This window comes from Aphelocoma coerulescens, chromosome 19, assembly GCF_041296385.1.
Source record: "Aphelocoma coerulescens isolate FSJ_1873_10779 chromosome 19, UR_Acoe_1.0, whole genome shotgun sequence".
NCBI classification, from domain to species: domain Eukaryota; kingdom Metazoa; phylum Chordata; class Aves; order Passeriformes; family Corvidae; genus Aphelocoma; species Aphelocoma coerulescens.
Genome location: NC_091032.1, coordinates 8,716,834 through 8,735,167, shown reverse-complemented (window position 1 = coordinate 8,735,167; position 18,334 = coordinate 8,716,834). Strand labels below are relative to the sequence as shown.

The 18,334-nt window shown below is 38.8% G+C and overlaps 1 protein-coding gene across 5 annotated transcripts in view; it reads right to left on the bottom strand.

The window, feature by feature from the left end:
* The window catches only part of BRIP1 (BRCA1 interacting DNA helicase 1), a 48,619-nt gene that overhangs the window by 3,232 nt on the left and 27,053 nt on the right, over positions 1–18,334 (bottom strand). For all 5 annotated transcript variants that reach the window (XM_069033461.1, XM_069033460.1, XM_069033464.1 and 2 more), the window contains exons 15-19: positions 14,080–14,239; positions 13,615–13,736; positions 3,419–3,531; positions 1,888–1,970; positions 337–654 (exon numbers count right to left, since the gene is read on the bottom strand). In XM_069033461.1, the coding sequence (XP_068889562.1) occupies positions 337–654; positions 1,888–1,970; positions 3,419–3,531; positions 13,615–13,736; positions 14,080–14,239 (796 nt within the window). The remainder of the gene's footprint in view (positions 1–336; positions 655–1,887; positions 1,971–3,418; positions 3,532–13,614; positions 13,737–14,079; positions 14,240–18,334) is intronic.

Genomic DNA, 18,334 nt, shown 5'->3' with positions numbered 1-18,334 from the left:
CTAAACAACAGATGTAGCTCGAACCAGGGCACTCAACTTGCAATAATGCTAATCTTGATGTGTTTCAAATATATTTTAAATTATACTCATAGTGTTCAATGGAAAAGGAAATTAAAATGAAAACATTTTTGATTGTTCTATAAAGTTATCAAACATTATTGTTTTAAGACAACCAGATGGAACGAGAATTAATTTCAGTCTGTTGAGCACAACTCATCCACATTTGTGAATAATTATAATTTTCCACTATAGCACTTCTGTAATTTTAAAAAACATTTGTTTCCTCCACAAAAGATGGAACTCCACATTTGAAATTGCCAATGGAAATGAACATACTTCGTTTCACTGTTGCCATGCTGCAACTTGGCTGATCTGATGCTGTGGGATGAACTGAGCTGATGGCTGCAGTAAAATGAACTTCAGAGCCCAAATTCTGCCCCTGACTTTTAGCAGGAACATCTGGTGACAGATGAATGGTTGCCTCTTGTTGAGAGCCTTGTGACAGGTCCCTGGAATGGGAAGGGAATTCCCTGCTGTGCTCTGAGGAAGCATCCCCAGTCCTCTGGTTTCTGAGGGCAAACGCGTGCAGGGATTCCAGAGCGCTGCCGAAATTTCCGTGGTGCTGGATCTGCTGACGGATCCACTTGGATAATCCTAGGGAAAAAAAAACTCTGACTCCAAAATGACAGCAGCTATATCAGGTATTTCACATCAGTAAATAGCACCCTAGAGTGCAAATATTTTTGTGTAGGTATAGCCTCAAAGATTTCACGAGTTTGCTCATGAAACTACAACAATGCAATTCCTCCTTTCCAGGGCTGGAAATGGCAGTAATCTGATAAGCAATAGTAAAAATATCCTTCTTTTTCTATTAAGAGCCTTTTCCTTTTTTCACTAGTCTTTTTGTTAGGGTCAAACTGCTGCCTTGCATAAACATCATTATATTTCTTTGATGCCTGGGTGTTCATTCTGCTTGTTATCATGAATTATTTAAAAGCAACCTTCACAGAGTACAGCTATTTATTATCATATTAACAGGGTCTGATAAAAATTTGAATATAATGAAGCTTTTTACAACTTTGTTTCAGATTAAGTAACAGTAACTCAGAAAGAATCACAACTGCTCCACGGTTTACAATATAATAAAACCTGCTTCTATCAAAAGAATATTTAAAATTCTCAAATACGAGATGTCTTGAGCATAACAGCTTTTTAGATAATGTTGGAGCACACAAGGGTGAAGCAAAAACTGACTTACTTCCTCAGTTTTAGAAAGTGGTTTTGAACCCATTTAAAAATCCTTTCAATATCAATTAAAAACCCCAAAAAAACCCAAACCCACAGCAGAGAACTTCATTCTTCTGTGAAGTTTTACTTTTTAGAGAAAGGAATCTTACCAAGTCTTGAACACAGAGATTAATTGTGTTCCTATATGAATTATCTGTGTTTACTCCAATAATTTCAATGTATTTTTAGTACAAACACATCAGAGAAGGAGCTGGACTCAACTGCAGCAGCTGAGCTCCACCTGCTGACTACGCCCAGCATGGGCTGAGTGAGCTCAGCTCTGCCCAGCAAAAAGGGCAGGAACAGAGGTAAGAACTCATTCCTCAGCAGTTTATTTCCTAATTTTTATTTCTTTTTTAAGGCTGTATGCAGCACGTGTTTTGTTTTATTTCATCTGCATTTATTTCTACCCAGTATAAAACTATAAACAGAAAACCCTTGTTGTATATCGAATATTCAGCAGTTCAATTTCTGTTCCTTGGTTGTGGTACATTCTGACCCCTCCTACTCACCTCTATTTGTACAATCATATTACTGTAATTCTGAGTTTTCAGTATTCTTCACTATTAGGAAGTTTCTCCAAAAGATTTTACCCCTTACCAGTTATGTATTTAGTGGGGTTATTCCTGAAGCGGTCGTCAACTAAAATAAGAGCCCCCCAGTCATTCCTGTGCCTTATACACCTAAAAGTGAGGGGGGAAAAAAAGAGTGTTTATGTAATTAGAGGGCCCACAGCAAAAATCTGTGGGAATTAGGAAACAGGGATTGCAGTAAATCAGCTGGAATATGCAAAATTATACAGGAAGTGCATTTCTACTGTATGCACCAAAAATTGTTATGGATGCCACAGAAGCTTAATTTTCTTTCAACTGTTGAATTTACTACATGAAAACAGTTAAATTAAGAAAAAAAAAAAGCACACCAATATTCAACAGCCAATCAAACCATATCATTTGTTTTCCACTCATAACTGGGCAGTGTAAATATTACAGAGCTTCCTGCCAGCTGAGTGGAATGTTCTGGTTTTATCAAAATCCTCCTCATACACCCTCATCCTTCCCCACATCTCAGGTCAGCAAGGGCTTTGGCTCCTGGTTTTATAAGGAATTTGTACCTTTGTGTCAGAATGGAAGTCTATTTTCTTCATTTTAGACCATTCAAATGATAAATTGTAAAATAAGCAATTGTCACTAAAACTTGATTTAAGTTCAAGCTGATTTCACAGTTATTATTTCACTATTGGTATTCCCCAACTGAGCTTTTTCTTAAGAAATTTTAATTAATGCTCTTCTATTCCAAAGAGGAATTTAAGAAATCAGACCTGTAACAACAAGAACCCACAATGAGATTTCCTAATGTTTCAATTTCTCTCAGTTTTCTCTCTAAGCCTTCATTTATGTCATCACATTTGCATTAGGACTAATTCAAATAAGAAGAGCTTTCCAGCTGATGTTTCTGTGGCTCTGTGTATCTATGACAGAGGCACAGCACCTATGACAGATATGGATGACAGTTCTAATCTTTATTTATATGATAAATTTTGTTGAAGGAGGATGAATTAATTCTACCCTGTTAATAACATTTGGGAGAATTTTTCCATCTAGGAAAGGGAAGCTATACCACTTCTTCTAAATCTGGGAAGAGATCAGTGAGCACAATAATTGAATTGACCTTTTGCAAAGGTCTGAAAAACCCCACTGCTATTTCTCCCCTTCAAAAATACTTGTAGGCTAAATATCAAACAACTGTTCTGAGCCCACTGACAGTGTGAACAATCAGTGCATTGGAAAAGTCCTAAGGATTTTCATTTGCTTTAAAGCTCAAGAACCATTTGTCTCTGCTCATGCTTTTTTTCCCCTGTATATCTGGACTATGAGCAATAAAAATTCAACCAAATTGAAGTGGATTCTGAATGTAAAACAAAATCTCTGAATTATAACAACGTTCAAATACACAACAGGCTGAAAAGCAGGGAGTTGTCAGCACAGAGCAGCTCAAGAGACAAAATCTGCAATATGAGGGGTTTGGCCTTATTTATCCCCTTTGTCCTAAAAGTGGGGAACAAATCCTTAAAGATCTCCCTAAAAATACGTTCTACAAATTTATATAGTTTTAGTTATGTTTATCTCACCTTCCCAGGGCTTGGTTAAGAGCTCTGTAAGCTTGAATTTCATACCACTGACTCCCTGATAAAAGGCCTCTTGTACTTTTGTGCTGGTCATTGTACTTCCTCTTCAATTCAACCTAAGAAAGAAACCATAAAATATTGTGTTTATTAATGATGTTGAAAAAGAGATATTCTAGAAGGGGAAAACAAGCAAACATTGATTAAATAAGAGAATATATAAATTTTGCTTTGGTGTTTCAACTCTGTATTTTGTACACTAACCAATTCTGGCTTCTAAAATTGCTCTTAGCTGTGATCCAATAACTTAAATATATTGACATGAGCACCACACACTCATTTAAATCTGTGCCAGCAAGAGAAGGATAAACTGTTCACACAGGCAAAAAACCCCAAACCAGGTGCAGGTAGATGGACTCCAAACCCCATTTTATTGGCTCTTCTGGAAGGAAATGACCCACTGGAGATCTCCATCCTTCCCTTTATCACAAAACTGACTCCTCATCTAGAGCTGGGACCAGACCCTACTTTTCCCAAGTGAGGGTTAAGCAAATACAACTTTTCTTCCTCTACAGAAGCTGAGAAAGAGCTTTAGAGACAGAGTGGCCTCTCCCAAGGACCAGAAGTCAGCAACACCAAGCCTAATTCCCAGCTTGGCATCACCTCCTGTGGTTTGGAAATGTTTTACCAGAGAAAGAGGCAGCCAAGGCCTGCAGGCCATGGGGAGATCAGACAGGGAAAAACATGTTCCCCTTTTTAAAAAACACATCCCTGATGCTTCAAAATCTTGGGAACCAACTGCCCAAGAAATCCCTGCCTCTCCTTCCCAATCTGATGGATAACCACACACACAATGCCTGGTCTGAACTGGAACAATGTGCATTAGAACATTATATATATCAAAAATATTTATCATTACTATTCAGCAAGATTTTTTTTTTTTAACAAACATAAAACTACACTAAAAAGGGTCTTTCTGTTGCTCTTTTGTACAGTATTAACCTTTCTAAACTGACAAGTGAAAGGACACGCTTCAGGAGAGAAAACAGCAGACTTCTAACCTCTTCTGACAGGTAACTTTCAAGTTGCATTTGGATAAGAAATTTTATTTTATGTACTTATGCCCTTTAAATTGCCTGTCAAATTTACAAATTCAATCTTTACAGCCAGAAAGTAAATTCAGTTTGATTTCACAGATTTAATATTTGCTCCAGTCACTCAGAATTTACTGACTGGCATGTGAGGTTTCCTTTATAATTTTCCAAACAGAAGATGATTTCTTCTGAATGGTTTATGAACATTAAAACCATTCCTCAAAAAGGAACTTGAGTTTATCTGTGCATTTCTACAAACTGAAATACTACCTGGAGAAAGAAAAGGGTACTGCTCACCCTTGGAAATGAGGAACGATGTTAGGAAAGTTCACTGAAGCCTTTAAAACATAACCATTGACAATATATTCCTGTATGTGTTTTGCACTTGTCTTCTAGTCCTGGTAAGTTTTATAACAATTTCATTTTTTGAAGAATTTTGTTATCAGTAAGATTATGGCCATTTGGAACAAATGGAGGTTCATCAGCCTCTTGCAGACTGTGCAAACAGTATTGGAATAAGTGGTCCTGTGTCTTATGCTGAAAAAATGACATTATTTTTAAATACGTGTATAAATGGACTGAAGTAGCAGTAAAATGCAAACCAGTCAGATCATCTAAATAAAATACATTACTTTCACATTCTTCTAATATATGTCAGTGTTATCAAGTGTTTATTGCTCGCATGCACACCACCAATGACATTTCATTGCTCAAATCATATAAAACCCATTTTTTAATATAAAACCCCATGAGTTTGGGGTTTTTTTAACCCCAATCCCTTGCTCTAAGTGTGTAACATATCTTTAAAACTTCCATATATTAATTTTGAAAGGGTTACCAGAAAATAACCATTCTATTTTGTCACTGCAGTGCTCCTGTCTCAGCAGGAGCTGATGACAACCTGCATTGCTGTGAGTTCAGTCTGCATGGGGAGGCTGCTGCAGGTAAAAGGCCAGGGCCTGTCATTTTAATGCAATCAGAATCTATTTCATTGTGGAACTGCTGCATTCCCCCCCATCAACCCCACGCCAGATTCAAGCTGACATGTTACATATGTGAAAAAGCCAGTGCCTCCTGCTAGCAAATATCCACAATGTGCAGGAAACCACAGGCTAGAAGGGATTAGTTAAAATGTCAAAAGACAGCCTTTTACTTTTACCTGTTCATCCTTAAAAACATCCTCCCAGCTCTCGGGCAGGATTTGCAGACAAAGAGCTGCACAAGGCCCCTGGCAAGCTCTGCCATCCTGTAGCTGTCACCCAGATTAGGCTTTGATCTGTCTGGGAGGTCATGGGCACAGCCACGTTCACTCAAATCTCCCCACGTTCTACCTGCAAACCTCTCCTGCTTTTAATGCTTAATTAGTTCGACATCTTTCACTCTGGAATATTAACTGGGAAATAGCAGCGAAAATAGATAAATGCCATGAACCTTTTTTTTTTTTTGAAAGGCTTGGAAAGATACTTGGAGGCAGTTTCTGCTACAACTCAAAAGGATTTTCCAGTGTATTTTTCAAACAAAATTAGCAACAGAGGTTTTTCTCCAATGACAACAACATTAAACGACATTTGTTACATTCGATTTTAAAATAAGTTACCTGTGGTGATATTCTTTCATGTGAAGAAACTCAGACTTATTCAGGATTCAAGTGATATATAAATACATAAATTGATTTACACTTTGTTGACCATGGATAATATGAGTTAGTTCATGGCACAAAGCTGAGAGAAGTAACTAAAAAACTACAGGTTGGTTTTGATCCCCAAAATAACCTGCAAATTCACACACACAACCTGCAGCCTTTTAGCAACACACCAGGCTCAACCAGGTTTATTCAGAATTAACAGTCTTTAACAGCAAGGTATACAAATATTGATCTATTATGGACTAATTGTTTCTAAAGAAAAATTAATCTGAATACTGTGAACTGATTTATCACTGCCAGTACCACGACACGAAGGTTGAAAGGACTAAGTCCATTTGTTTATTTTGTGCCATTTAAATCAACAAAATAAACTATGTTTGCTATTACTTCAACTGGCAAAATTTTGAGGGGTATTTTTAATGCATTACTTCACCGAACCAAATGCAAACTTTGCTTTTTAAGAACAAATATAAGTAACAGTTTAGAAATTGTTTTGAACAAGTCAGGCCTATTCTTTACAGGACATGACCTCACAAACATCTCCAACTGCCTCCTGTTTTCTCTGGTAGGTTAAAGGAAGAGAAAACAGCTGGAAAAGGCCAATAAAGCTGGGCCTGTGTCACTGCATGGCCACAGGCAGAGGTGGCACATCCACACCTGGATCAGCCCATGCCCTTTCCTCCCCAGAACTCTCCTCCACGGAAAGAAAAAACAGAAAATGGACAGAAATGCTTTCTGCCATTCCACTAACTTGTTTCTCTGGTTTTATGAGAGGAAAAATAGTAATGAAAACAAAGACCATTGCTCACATCATCCAAAAAAATTGTTAAAAGCCACATTCATGTTTAACATCTACTAATTCCCGACGTCTTAAAAATAAACAAACAGAAAAAATACCAGGTGGTCACTCCCTGCTTCCACCCCAAAAAAGACATTTAAATGTTTTTTAAGCAGATCTCCCATCCTAAAAATCTCACGTGTCCCCTTAGAGCCTCTCTTCCACCTGAAATAGCAATAATTAGGATTTTTCAGGAACACGCTTGCCATCTACTTTCCTCCTGACGAATGCCAAGGAACCATAAAAAGTTTGTGAGTAGAGAAAAGTTAAGACATGAAAACCCATTTCTTTTCTTTTACATCTGAAAATTCTTTTATAGAAGCAGCATTAAACAGTGCAGCATTTCACTCACTTCAAAAGCAGTAACAAGGGCTGTGAGGCTTAAGACAAATAATGCACACGTAAAGGCCTGGGTGAGTCACAGAAAAAGCTTCAAACATCCTCACTCCTCACAGACCCACTCAAAGCTGTCTCCAAACACAGTATTTCCATTTATTAACCCACAGGAAAAAGATATTATGGCAGGATCTTATCTTTAAATGCTCCAAGCATTCCAAGTGCAGTATTAATACATAAATAATAAGGAATAAGAAAATGCTTATTCGCTGTGTTTTACCAAACTAGAATCTGTAGATTACAATAATTTATTAAGGTCATTCTAATGAGTTCATATACCTAAATCAGGTCACTAGACACAAATATAACACTTTTATTTTCACAGATAAATACTGCATTTCCTTATGAAACATCAACAACCCCCCCCCCCCAAACTGTGAATGAGACATGATCAATACTTTGTACTGCTCAATTATCCTCAGGATGCTGTTACACAGAAATTGTTCAAGTGACCTTTTCTGCCTGAAAATTTCTATGTGCACTTATAAAAATTGCCTTCCTTGGGTAACACTGAATAAAAAAAGGAAGCAATCCAGATCTCAGGCTTGCCCTGTCTCACAGGGGACACGGAAAGATGAACAGTGCAACGTGAATGGAGATATAATCCAAAATTACTGAGATTAAAAACATAGCACAAAAGTGGCAAATAAACTATATATGGAAAAACACTGCTGGCTTGCTTCCCCATAACCCAAAAGCTTAAATATGAGATATGACTTCAAGATAAGGGCAAACAAGCCAAAGACAAAGCCCTGTCCATCAGAGGTGGCCAGTGCCATCTCCCAGGGCAGCCAAGCAGCACTTCCTGCTTTGTGCAAAGCTCAATTGCTCTTATCCTGAACTCACCAGGTATTTCATGGCCATATCCTGCCCGGTATTCTGACTCTGAATCCCAGTCTGGGAGAGATGGGAAGCTTATGTAACACTGCAAGCACTGAACACTTTTAGTATTGTCAGCTACACTGTGTGGCATCCCCAGATCCGGGAGTTTTTGGGTTTGACAAAGCTCGTGGCACATTCACCCCAGGCCCATCTACTCATCTCAGCCTCGCAGGCTTTGAGGGACTGTGAACAAGTGACTTGATTAAAATCTAATGCAACCAAAACTCCGCTCTGAAGAGAAAATTCAATCCATTTCCAGTGAAGCAGAAGTGAAAAAAATCCAGGAGGTTCCCTTGAGGTCCAACACTGGTGCCTGTGCTCCGCGTGCTGCGGCCGAGCTGGAGTGTGAGTGTCACTCATCCCTACAAATCCCCACGGTGAGAGCTTCACTCTCAGAGCTTTCAACACACTCTGACAGCAAAGGAAAAACTTAAAGGTCACCACTACTTGCTAAGGACAAGATAAACACAAGAAAATCACTTGGAAATTTTTGGTATGGATTGGAAAAGTGAACTATTAAACGCAAAGGGAAAGTTTTGATTTGTAGGATTATTTAACTTCGGGATATATTCAGGGATGATTTTGTGATCTGGGCCAACATATTGACATTAGCCTGGCACCAGCAGAACAGAAATGCCATCCACTTGTCTTACCTGTCACACTGAACTCACATGTCCCCATTCCCAGCCACAGGAACACTGTGCTCCACAGGATCTTACAGCTGGCTCCCACAAATTCAGTCTCTCAAATCATTTTGTTTTCTTAATTAACACAATTTCTGTTGGATGCAAGAAGAGTGTGGATGGCTTGGACTGTTTATAACCATTGTTATTTGCAGAAAAGTGGGAACTAAAAGGCTTTTAAGGTATCTCAGTGCTACCACAGCACCCATGAAAGTTTCAGAAATGGTTTTCTGCTCCCCACTTTCTATTAGTAATTTTTCTCACAGTGCTGGAATAAAGAAGAAATTAAAAGTCTTCTATCTCTAAAAAATTCTTAACTTCACAGAGAATTTTCTACTAAATATAACACAACAATGACCTCCCCATAAAATGTCACTTTTTGTACTAGTTTGCCCATATTTTTTATTAAGAAGTGAAAATACATTTTTAAGTGATGCAAAGGCAAGATGAAATTAATACAGTGCAGGGGATGTTTCTCAACTCTGGTTTAGCATAATAATAATTCAATTAAATCAAATATTAAAATAACAATTTTCTTAGAAATCTTGCTTTTCCTAGAATATGGTAAACAAAAAATGAATTATTTCAGCAACCACTTATGTAGCACAAGTTTCTTTCTCCTTTCAAGGGACACAAAGCATATAGGCTTAAAAACTGCCACAAGGACTAGAAATTCAATATTGAAACATGTCATTATTCTGAAATGATAGAAATATCTCAATTTGTTGAGGTAGGAGAAGAAGAAACTTCAGCCAAAAAGCTGCAAAATTTTTGTATCGTTTAGTTACATAAACCCCAGAAAATTGTAATTGAAGTGATGTTTTCCTTCGTGTTACAAGTTATGATACTGGAAACAAAGGAAATATTCCCCCTATGGCAACTATGGGAAATAATTCCCATTAAAGGCAAACTTGAGCAATGCCACTGCTCAGAACTCCCAGCCTTACCAAGTTTATTTGCCTTGCACCTCTGCTGATGTGAAAGAGTCTGACTTTCTGCATTTTGGTCAAGTTCTCCTGGCTGCTCCATGATTAATTCACTCTACTGTAGCAGGATCAAAAGCATCTGGAGAGGTGGAAGTGCAGAAATGCTCTCTGGGAAGGGGAGCTCAGTGCCTGCACTTCAGAGCTGCCCATTATCAACATTTCGGAGAGAGCTGCTTTAGTTTCAGCTCCCCAAGGTAAGAACAGTAAATTATGACTTGAACTAAACAAGTCACACTTGGCTCCAAAATCAGATTTTCCTACCTCTACTTTCAGGTCCCAGAGGTGGGCAGAGGAAATCCTGGTCACAGCCAAAGAAGTCATTTTTGGCTCTGAAATAAATTTTCCTGCTTCACTTGAGCCAAACTCTACCATTGAGAGCACCAGTGCTTTGAGCAATCCTTGAACATTTCTTTTATATTATTTTGTTTTAGCAACCTGATTCTTCAGCAATATGAAACCCTTTGCAATAACACAGAATTAGGGGTTTGGCCTCTTTCTTCAATCAGTTTTGTTTCTAATCAGGTCTGCTTCTGAACCTGAATCACTTCTTTCTCCCTAACACTGACAAAGTGTTTTAGATTCTTCTCTTTGTGAAACCCAGTGAACCTAAGACACAGTGTGCCTAAAATGTTGAGGTGAAACTAAACTACTCTCTTTAAAACCTCCACAGAAAATACTGTAACTTATAAAAGCACACAGTTACTTAAGGAATCCAAATGTTTGCCATTTAATACCAGGATCTGTGGCATATATTTAGCACAAACATATGGAAAAACTAAAATTGGATATTATTCATCACGCTTGACAATGAGCTTCTTGCCCAAGATTGATGTCTGGATCCAAAATACTACACTTCAAAATATCTAAGAGAAGTTAATTAAGAGTATGTTAGCATCAGATAACACATATGTGGGATTATACATCTCTTGCTGTCACATTATTTATGTTCTCTAATATTACAGCTCACTGCTATTCAATCAAGTTACAAATCATAAAACATATTTAGAAAGCAGGTTGATCACAGACAAGTCATATTAGTGGAGATGAGCCAACATCAAACTGCCAACATAAAATATTGGTCTCCAAAGGTACAGTTCCACAAACCCTGCTGGTTGTGCTCAGTCCTGGGAGTATTAAAGGGATTACTCACACAAGTAAAAGCTCTGTGCAGGAGTAAGGGGTTATGGAATTGAGGCTTAAGAGGACTTTTATTAACCCAAAAAGCAGACATTCAAGTGTTTTTTCATGTAGAAGCTGAGCACTTTTTAGTGATTTAAACCAATCCCAGAAGGATATAATTCATGGATATTCCAAGGGAATTGTTAATCACTTGCATTTCCTATTTTTAAAGGAATGTCATTATTAATCATCTTATCAGTTTCCTTCTCTGGTACCTCTACTGAGCACCTATTGCTGTGTAAGAGCCACAGATGGACCTGTGTGCAGCATTTTCTGTGTAAATCCAACCTGACTTGTGTCACTGCATTTTGAATTTTATGTCTGCTGAAAACTCAAGGTCCTCTCCAAAAGTTCCAGGGTTTGCCCAGTTTTCTGCTTCACCTACAAAATCCAAAGAAACACCAACCAACTGTATCACAACAGCAAAAGTTGTAACTATCCTATAAACTTTTAACTGCTGCATTTGGGAATTCCAAGTCCTTTCCTGAGCAGAAAAAGATGCTTCATCTTCCAATTTTCTTTTATATTTCTACAAAGGTACTAATAACCTTCTTCAGAGTGACCCTCCTTCACTTAATCCTTGTTGCAACGCAACTGGTAAAACAAATGGGCATTAATCCAGAATTTTTGGGGATCTGATAAACTTAAAACCTTGAGCAAAACAAAACCCTGTTCAATATAAAGACATTTAAAATAAAAACCATTTCCTCCAGCATCCTGCAAGGAGCTCTGCCATGCAGCAGCTCTGCAAATCTCATGCTGAGAGACTGGTGCCTGCCCTTCTCTCATCCAGAATTGATCACTGCAGAGCTTTGGGCATTCCCATCTCTAAATAGACACACTCAAACCTTGAGCTGCTTGCAATTTGGCAGCTACTGTTTCTAGCCCTACTGAAAAATTTAGGGGTTTTCTTCAGTCTAATTTAAAAAAATAGTTCAACAGAACTCTGATTTTTAAAATATAGGTATCTGAAATGGGCTGTACTGCCTGTGATTCTGTTATATGAAATATTTGGTTGAACTCAAGGTAAAATCAAAACATAATCCGCTGTGAAGATAATTAATCCATGACACATTCTTTTCTATCTAATTTTGTATCATTTAAAACCCAAAAGCATTGACTTTCAGGAAATCATTTGGCATTAATGGTAAAGTTCCAGCCATAAAACAGACAAAGGATTTCCAAAATACCATGTCAGCATATGCCCCTAAAACACAGCACTCCTAACTCTAAAAAGAGTGCAGAGTACCCTTCGAATGGGAATGTTTTTACACTACAGTACAGAGCATTATATTTTAGAAGGACAAAAAATGTTGTGGCTGAATAAGTGCTCCAAGGAATTCTGCACACATTGGAAGAACGCTGCACTAACACAACCTCCCTGGTCTTTGTAGGATGTGGGTTTTTCCCAGCAAGGCTGGAATTAGGCACATGCTGCAGACAACAAAGAAGCCTTTGCTTATTCAGTTAAGCTCAGAACACATCTCTCAAACCAAAGCTGACTCTGTTTGGCCTTTCAAGTGCGAACCTATGATTTTCTTGTTTGATTTGGCATTAGTCAGAACCAGAATCCAGCTGCTCCTGATATTTATTTATTCTCTGATCCTTCACTTTGTATCTTGGCTTCACAGAGTGATCCCAAAAGCTCTCAAAGGAACACACAGGAAAGAGTAGTGACAGTGACTGGGAGTAGTGGCAGCAGCTCAGTGGCACAGACCACTAGGAGGAAGTGGTATTACAAACTAGCCAATAATAAACCTTTTTTTCAGTAAGCAGAAAGCCTAGAAAAATACTTCTCTATATTTATTGGCTTTCTTTTCCTTTCAGCTATGAAGTGCCTGCTCTAATGGAACATCATCTGTCTGTCAGACAAGCCCTGCTCAAGTCAAAAGGAAGGAAGTGTTGAGGTGGGCAATTACACAGCAGTGCAACAGGATGCTGCTTTCACCACCTCCTGAAAAACACAAATAGTTTCAAATTTATTTAACTGGAGCCATTTCCAAATGCTGTTTTTACAAGGCACTTACAAGTTTCTGCCTAAAGTTACACAAAGCTTGAATATTCCAAATAGTGCTGTCCTCGGTATCCAGGAAGAGTTTATGTTATGTCATAAATTCATGCTTCAAAATTGCAAGCTAATAAAGCAGCACAAGCTTGGAAAAGGTTTCCAGTTCCACTCTGTGTTGAAGTGGGGACATATAATTACACTAAACAAGGCAATGAGATTAGAAAGGTGAGATACTGCAAGCAGTGGGATATACACAGTCATATTTAAAAAAAAAAATATAATTAAACAATTTTTATCTTTGCACCTGTTTTCTGCAATAACCTGCCTTATTTAAAGCAGTATTTAAAGCTGCTCCTCCTCTTACCTGTGCAAGGTAACTCAAAGAATTCAAATGGCACTGAGACAAAGTTCAAGGGTGCACATAGAGGAGAAGTATGTTGTGCATATTTAGAGTTTTAAATATGATATAAAGTGCAACTCTGGTGTCCCACCTGAAGGTCCTTCACGTTTGGAAACGGGATTCCGATGGTCACAACTGCCCTGGCATTCTCATCACAGAAATCCAGCCCCTCACTGACCTTCCCTCTGCACACAGCTATCAGGAGAGCTCCATCTGCAACAGGAACACACAGATTATTCCAGGCAGGAGCTGAGGATCAGGAGAAGCTTTCACAAAAATGTTTCAAAGAGCTAAACTTAATATAGCATAATACACTGGCTGGAAAAGGTGAGTGGCTATAAAAATAGAGACTTGTTAGAAGGATGACATTATCTCCAGTTTGATCAATAATATTCTGATTTTGACTATCAAATAGCAAAATAATTCTACATTCTATAATATAGTGGCAATTAAATATGCCAGAACAATGTGCATCTACAACAAAATGTTAAATGTTAAACCTTGAATTTTACTTGAAGAGTCTGCATGAACTATTCTGAACGTCTGAAAAATGTACCTTTTTCTCCTTTACTTTTGATTGCATCATAGTAGATTTTCAGCAGCTCATCAAAGTCACTCTTGGCCCCTCCCTGGGGCTCTGCAATGACTGTTTTAACATCCTCCAGGTTTCTCCACAAGCCAGTGTGCATCCAACGATCCTTTAACTTGTCCAGCATCTGAAAACCAACAGAAAAATCCATGCCAACCCCTTGAACTGCTCAAATAAAGCAAACAAACACATTTCTTTCAGTAAATTTATATTATTCAGCTTCTGAATTTGTAAATACAAATTTTCCTACCATGCACAGAAACTCAGCTGTGCAGCACCTGGGAAACGGGGGGGGCACTTATTTTGCTAATTAGAAATAATGCAGATTTTTGAGTTATCAAAGCAAAACTCTCTAAACCTATGACAGTGGCCACTAAAGAGCATCTTGTGGTATTCCTCAAAGCAGAGGAATGTTACAAAAAAAAAAATGGAAGTTACTTGTTTCTCTGATTACCAAGAGATCCATAAGTAAGATCAGGAACAAATTCCAAATTAATTTGAAACAAGCCTTTATATCTTAAATTTCCAAAACATTTTAAATTTTTTAAAATTTACATAGAGAAGTTGGGGGAGGAAATATTGATGCAGGATTTATCAGCCTCTCTGCTTCTTGAAGAGCCCATCAGCTTTGTTACACCTACCGAACTCTGAACTGTGCACATTTCACTCCAAACCAGAACATGTTCAAATCTTGCAAGCAAATAAACGTGTTCCACATCTAATGCAAATAGTGAAAATGTGTGCTGCATTATAAAAATCAAAGGCTAAAATCAGCACAGAGCCTGAAGTCAGCTAGGTGGGGGTCATTTAGCAAATGCATCAACTTCTACAATGAGTTCTATCAAGTCAGGGAGCAAACAAGTCCCTCCTTCAGCTGCACAGCACTGCCTTTGAGACAAGAGCAAGGCAAGCAACACATTCCAGAGTGAACCAAGGAGATCTGGTTCAATGGACAGAATTAAATCCTTTCTTTCACCCTTTTGCTGTTCAGTGATCTTTAGCGTGTTACTGACTCAGTGCAGTTACTGAGGTTCATATACAGAGGTTTAAATTCACAGATTCTTCAATAAGGGCTGTGCTCTTAATGTGTCTGCACTTCCCTCAACTCCCCTCCTGAAGACTTTTCCATATTTTGCTCCAGGCTACACAAACTCTCCATCTGGAACCTGCACTTGCCCTGGTGCATTCCTCCAAAAGCCACAGCATCCCTTCACTGCAGCCCACGCCAAGATCTCAGGATCTTGAAAGGGTAATTGTTACAAAAATAATCTGTCCCACATCCAAATACACAGCTGAAGTGCTACTGTGAAGCAGAACTAATGACAACTAATTGTTGTCACATTTGAAAATTTATAGGAAACTGGTTACAAGGCCCTTTGCATTTTTCATGTCCTCAGCATTAAAGATCTGAAGTCATTCTCTGACATTAAGAATTTGGATGGGTTCCTTACAAGAGGGGACAAATATTCTGTTATTCTGCATTTTCCCTGCCTTGCCCCAGCCTCTGCTCAGGGAATTACTCTTGCTTTACTACTGATGTGACACCATTAGCAAGCAAGCATAGAGAGACTAAGTAATGAGTAGTAGGAACAGTTTCCCCTCACACACAGCTGTAACTGCAGAATAAATCATCTCTGCTAAATGTGTCTGTGCTCCTGTTTGTCCCCTTCCCTCCCAGCTCTGTCATTTCCTGGCAGCATCCTGTCTGTAATCTCTTTTTCTACAAAGGTTGTAATACTGTGACTGAGCAATGAGTGTCCATCTTGCCATCCCAGCCTGCCACTGTGGCCTCAGTTCTTGGATGTGATGTGGAGATAATTTCTGGGAAAGCAAAGAATCAAACATATTACAGCTCTAAGTACATCCATTTGGGGTCTGCCAGGGCCTGTAACATCATTAACTTCCCAGATTTCATTCCTCCTCCTGTGGAACTGGGGGCTGCCTGGGCCCCCACTCAGCAATCCCTGCTGAGCTGGCTCCTGGCACTGCCTGCTGCTTGCCAGGCATGCCAAGGGGAGCCCAGGGAGAGAACACAGACAGCAGATACTTAGGTAGAGCTGAATTTCACATTTACATTCATAAAATTATCCATGCTTTCATTTCTAAGGGTCACTCACCCCTGATTTTCTCCTCTCCTCTCATCCCACCCAGTGGTATTTCTCACCAACACACCCCTATGAAATGTTCTTGCCAGAAGGACAAGATCCCTCACAAAAATTCCTTAGACCCTCAATTCCACTGTATTCCTCATATTTGAAAGAAGTGAAACTCGTATGCATAGCTGCAAAGAAGGCAGGGGAAAACCTTTACCCAAATTCTTAAGAAAACATCTGCTCTTTGTGGGTTCCCCAGCCCCTCCAGGCAGGTCTCTCTTGGACCACAATAGCTTCAGGTTTCTTGTTTCATTGACAGCAACCATCACAACAGAAAATCTATGATTTTTGAGGGAAATATAGGAATTATTCATGAAATCTTTGGCAAGAATGGAGCAATTCATTTAATTCACACAACAGCTATTACCTCTTCCATTAATGGAGTTTGCTAGATATGGAAACTTTCCTCGTATCCACAAAAACACAGGACCCATGGTATGGACAGACACTAAAACAACAAGAATCACGGAGCTGACTGAATACAAATAAATAAAATATAGAACACACACATGCCTCAGAAGAGCCAGGAACCAAGTGCGGGTTTCTCATAAAAAATTATTTCACTTTGGGTTGGAAAAGTGCAAATGGGAGCAAGATCTAATGCCAGGAATCACAGGAAGGAACCATTAATGCCCCCAGTCAGTCACTCCTCCTACCCAAGGGAATAATAGTTCCTGCACTGGAAGGCAGCCTGCGTATATTTTATTAAATCCCTTAAAAATGGATTCTCAAATGGTTTATTAACAAATGGTCTTCCTCCAGGAGAGCAGAAAATCTTGTTAGAAAGAATCTGTCATCTTCCCATGCACTGAAGGATGTTTACTGGGATAGCTTTTCCCTTTTATTCCTTTCTGCAATTTAAAGACACCTGTAAGCTCTGATCCATAAAAACCTGGAGCTCAGTGTTTAGCTCTACCATCCATCTGTGCCAGAATCCCCTTTCTAAGCAGCTTTTGAAGTATTCTGGAAGTTTGGGGAGGGGGGGAGCTGTTTTCTCACCATCTCCTTCCATTATGCTGCGTTCCAAGGCCAAACCCTCCCATGTGTGCCCACAAAGGAGAAGCTTTGCCCCTTTCCATTTGCTGCTTTGTTTTACATAGTGCCAAAAATCACATTAGGGGGGCTCCCAGGTCATGAAACAAACCCAGAGATTTGTTTAATGTATTTTACCCTAAGGCAAGTTGATTGTAATTTCCAGCACTGGATCAAACTTGGGGAGTTAATTTCAGGTTGCTGGGGATGTGCTTTTCCTACAGGATCCATCACCTCCTGACAGGGAGTTGTGAAGTAGAAATTAGCTGAGAAGAGACAAAGTCTAACAGAAAAATTCTGGCTTATTTTAGCTCTTGTCCTGCTAATTTCTTTACACAAAATATTCCTTAGATATTTTAGCACTGATTCACGTCATGAATGGATCACACCTTGCCAGCAGAGAAAAAAAGGTATCACAGAAATAATCCCTCCATCAAAAAGTTCTTGGGGAAGCAACAAAACACCTAAAAATATCCAAAGATGCTCCAGAGCAGTACAGGACAAAAAGGATAATGACCTTAGCAGCACCTGGCAGCAGAGTAAAGTAGCTCTGACTTTACTGGATACTTTAACAACTCTTAACCATTTAACAACAATTATCAGTTACAACTGCATTGTGTCCTTGTGCACCTGTAAAACCACAAGCTGTCTTGTTTCCCCTACATTTATACAGCAACTGGACAAAAGGTATTCCAAGGTGAACAGAACTTACACAAACATCTTGTAACCCTCTTAAAAATCTGCCATTATACACTGAAATAACCCCACTTCTTCAAACTTTGCTATTTTTCATCTTGGTTCTATGTAATGATAAGAAGTTGCACTTTTCGTTGTTATTCAAATATTCAGGTAGTTGGAGGAGAGAAAGGGAAGAGCCATTAGGTTTTTCTTAATAAAAATCACAGTATTGGCACCACTGTTAGTGCAAAAAGTCAGAGCTTCCCAAGGGACCACCACTGATCTAAAAGCCTTTTCCCAAGCAGAGCTCTTCCTGTGTTTGCTCCCAGGATTTTCTTTGTGAATAAGCACTGCTTCAA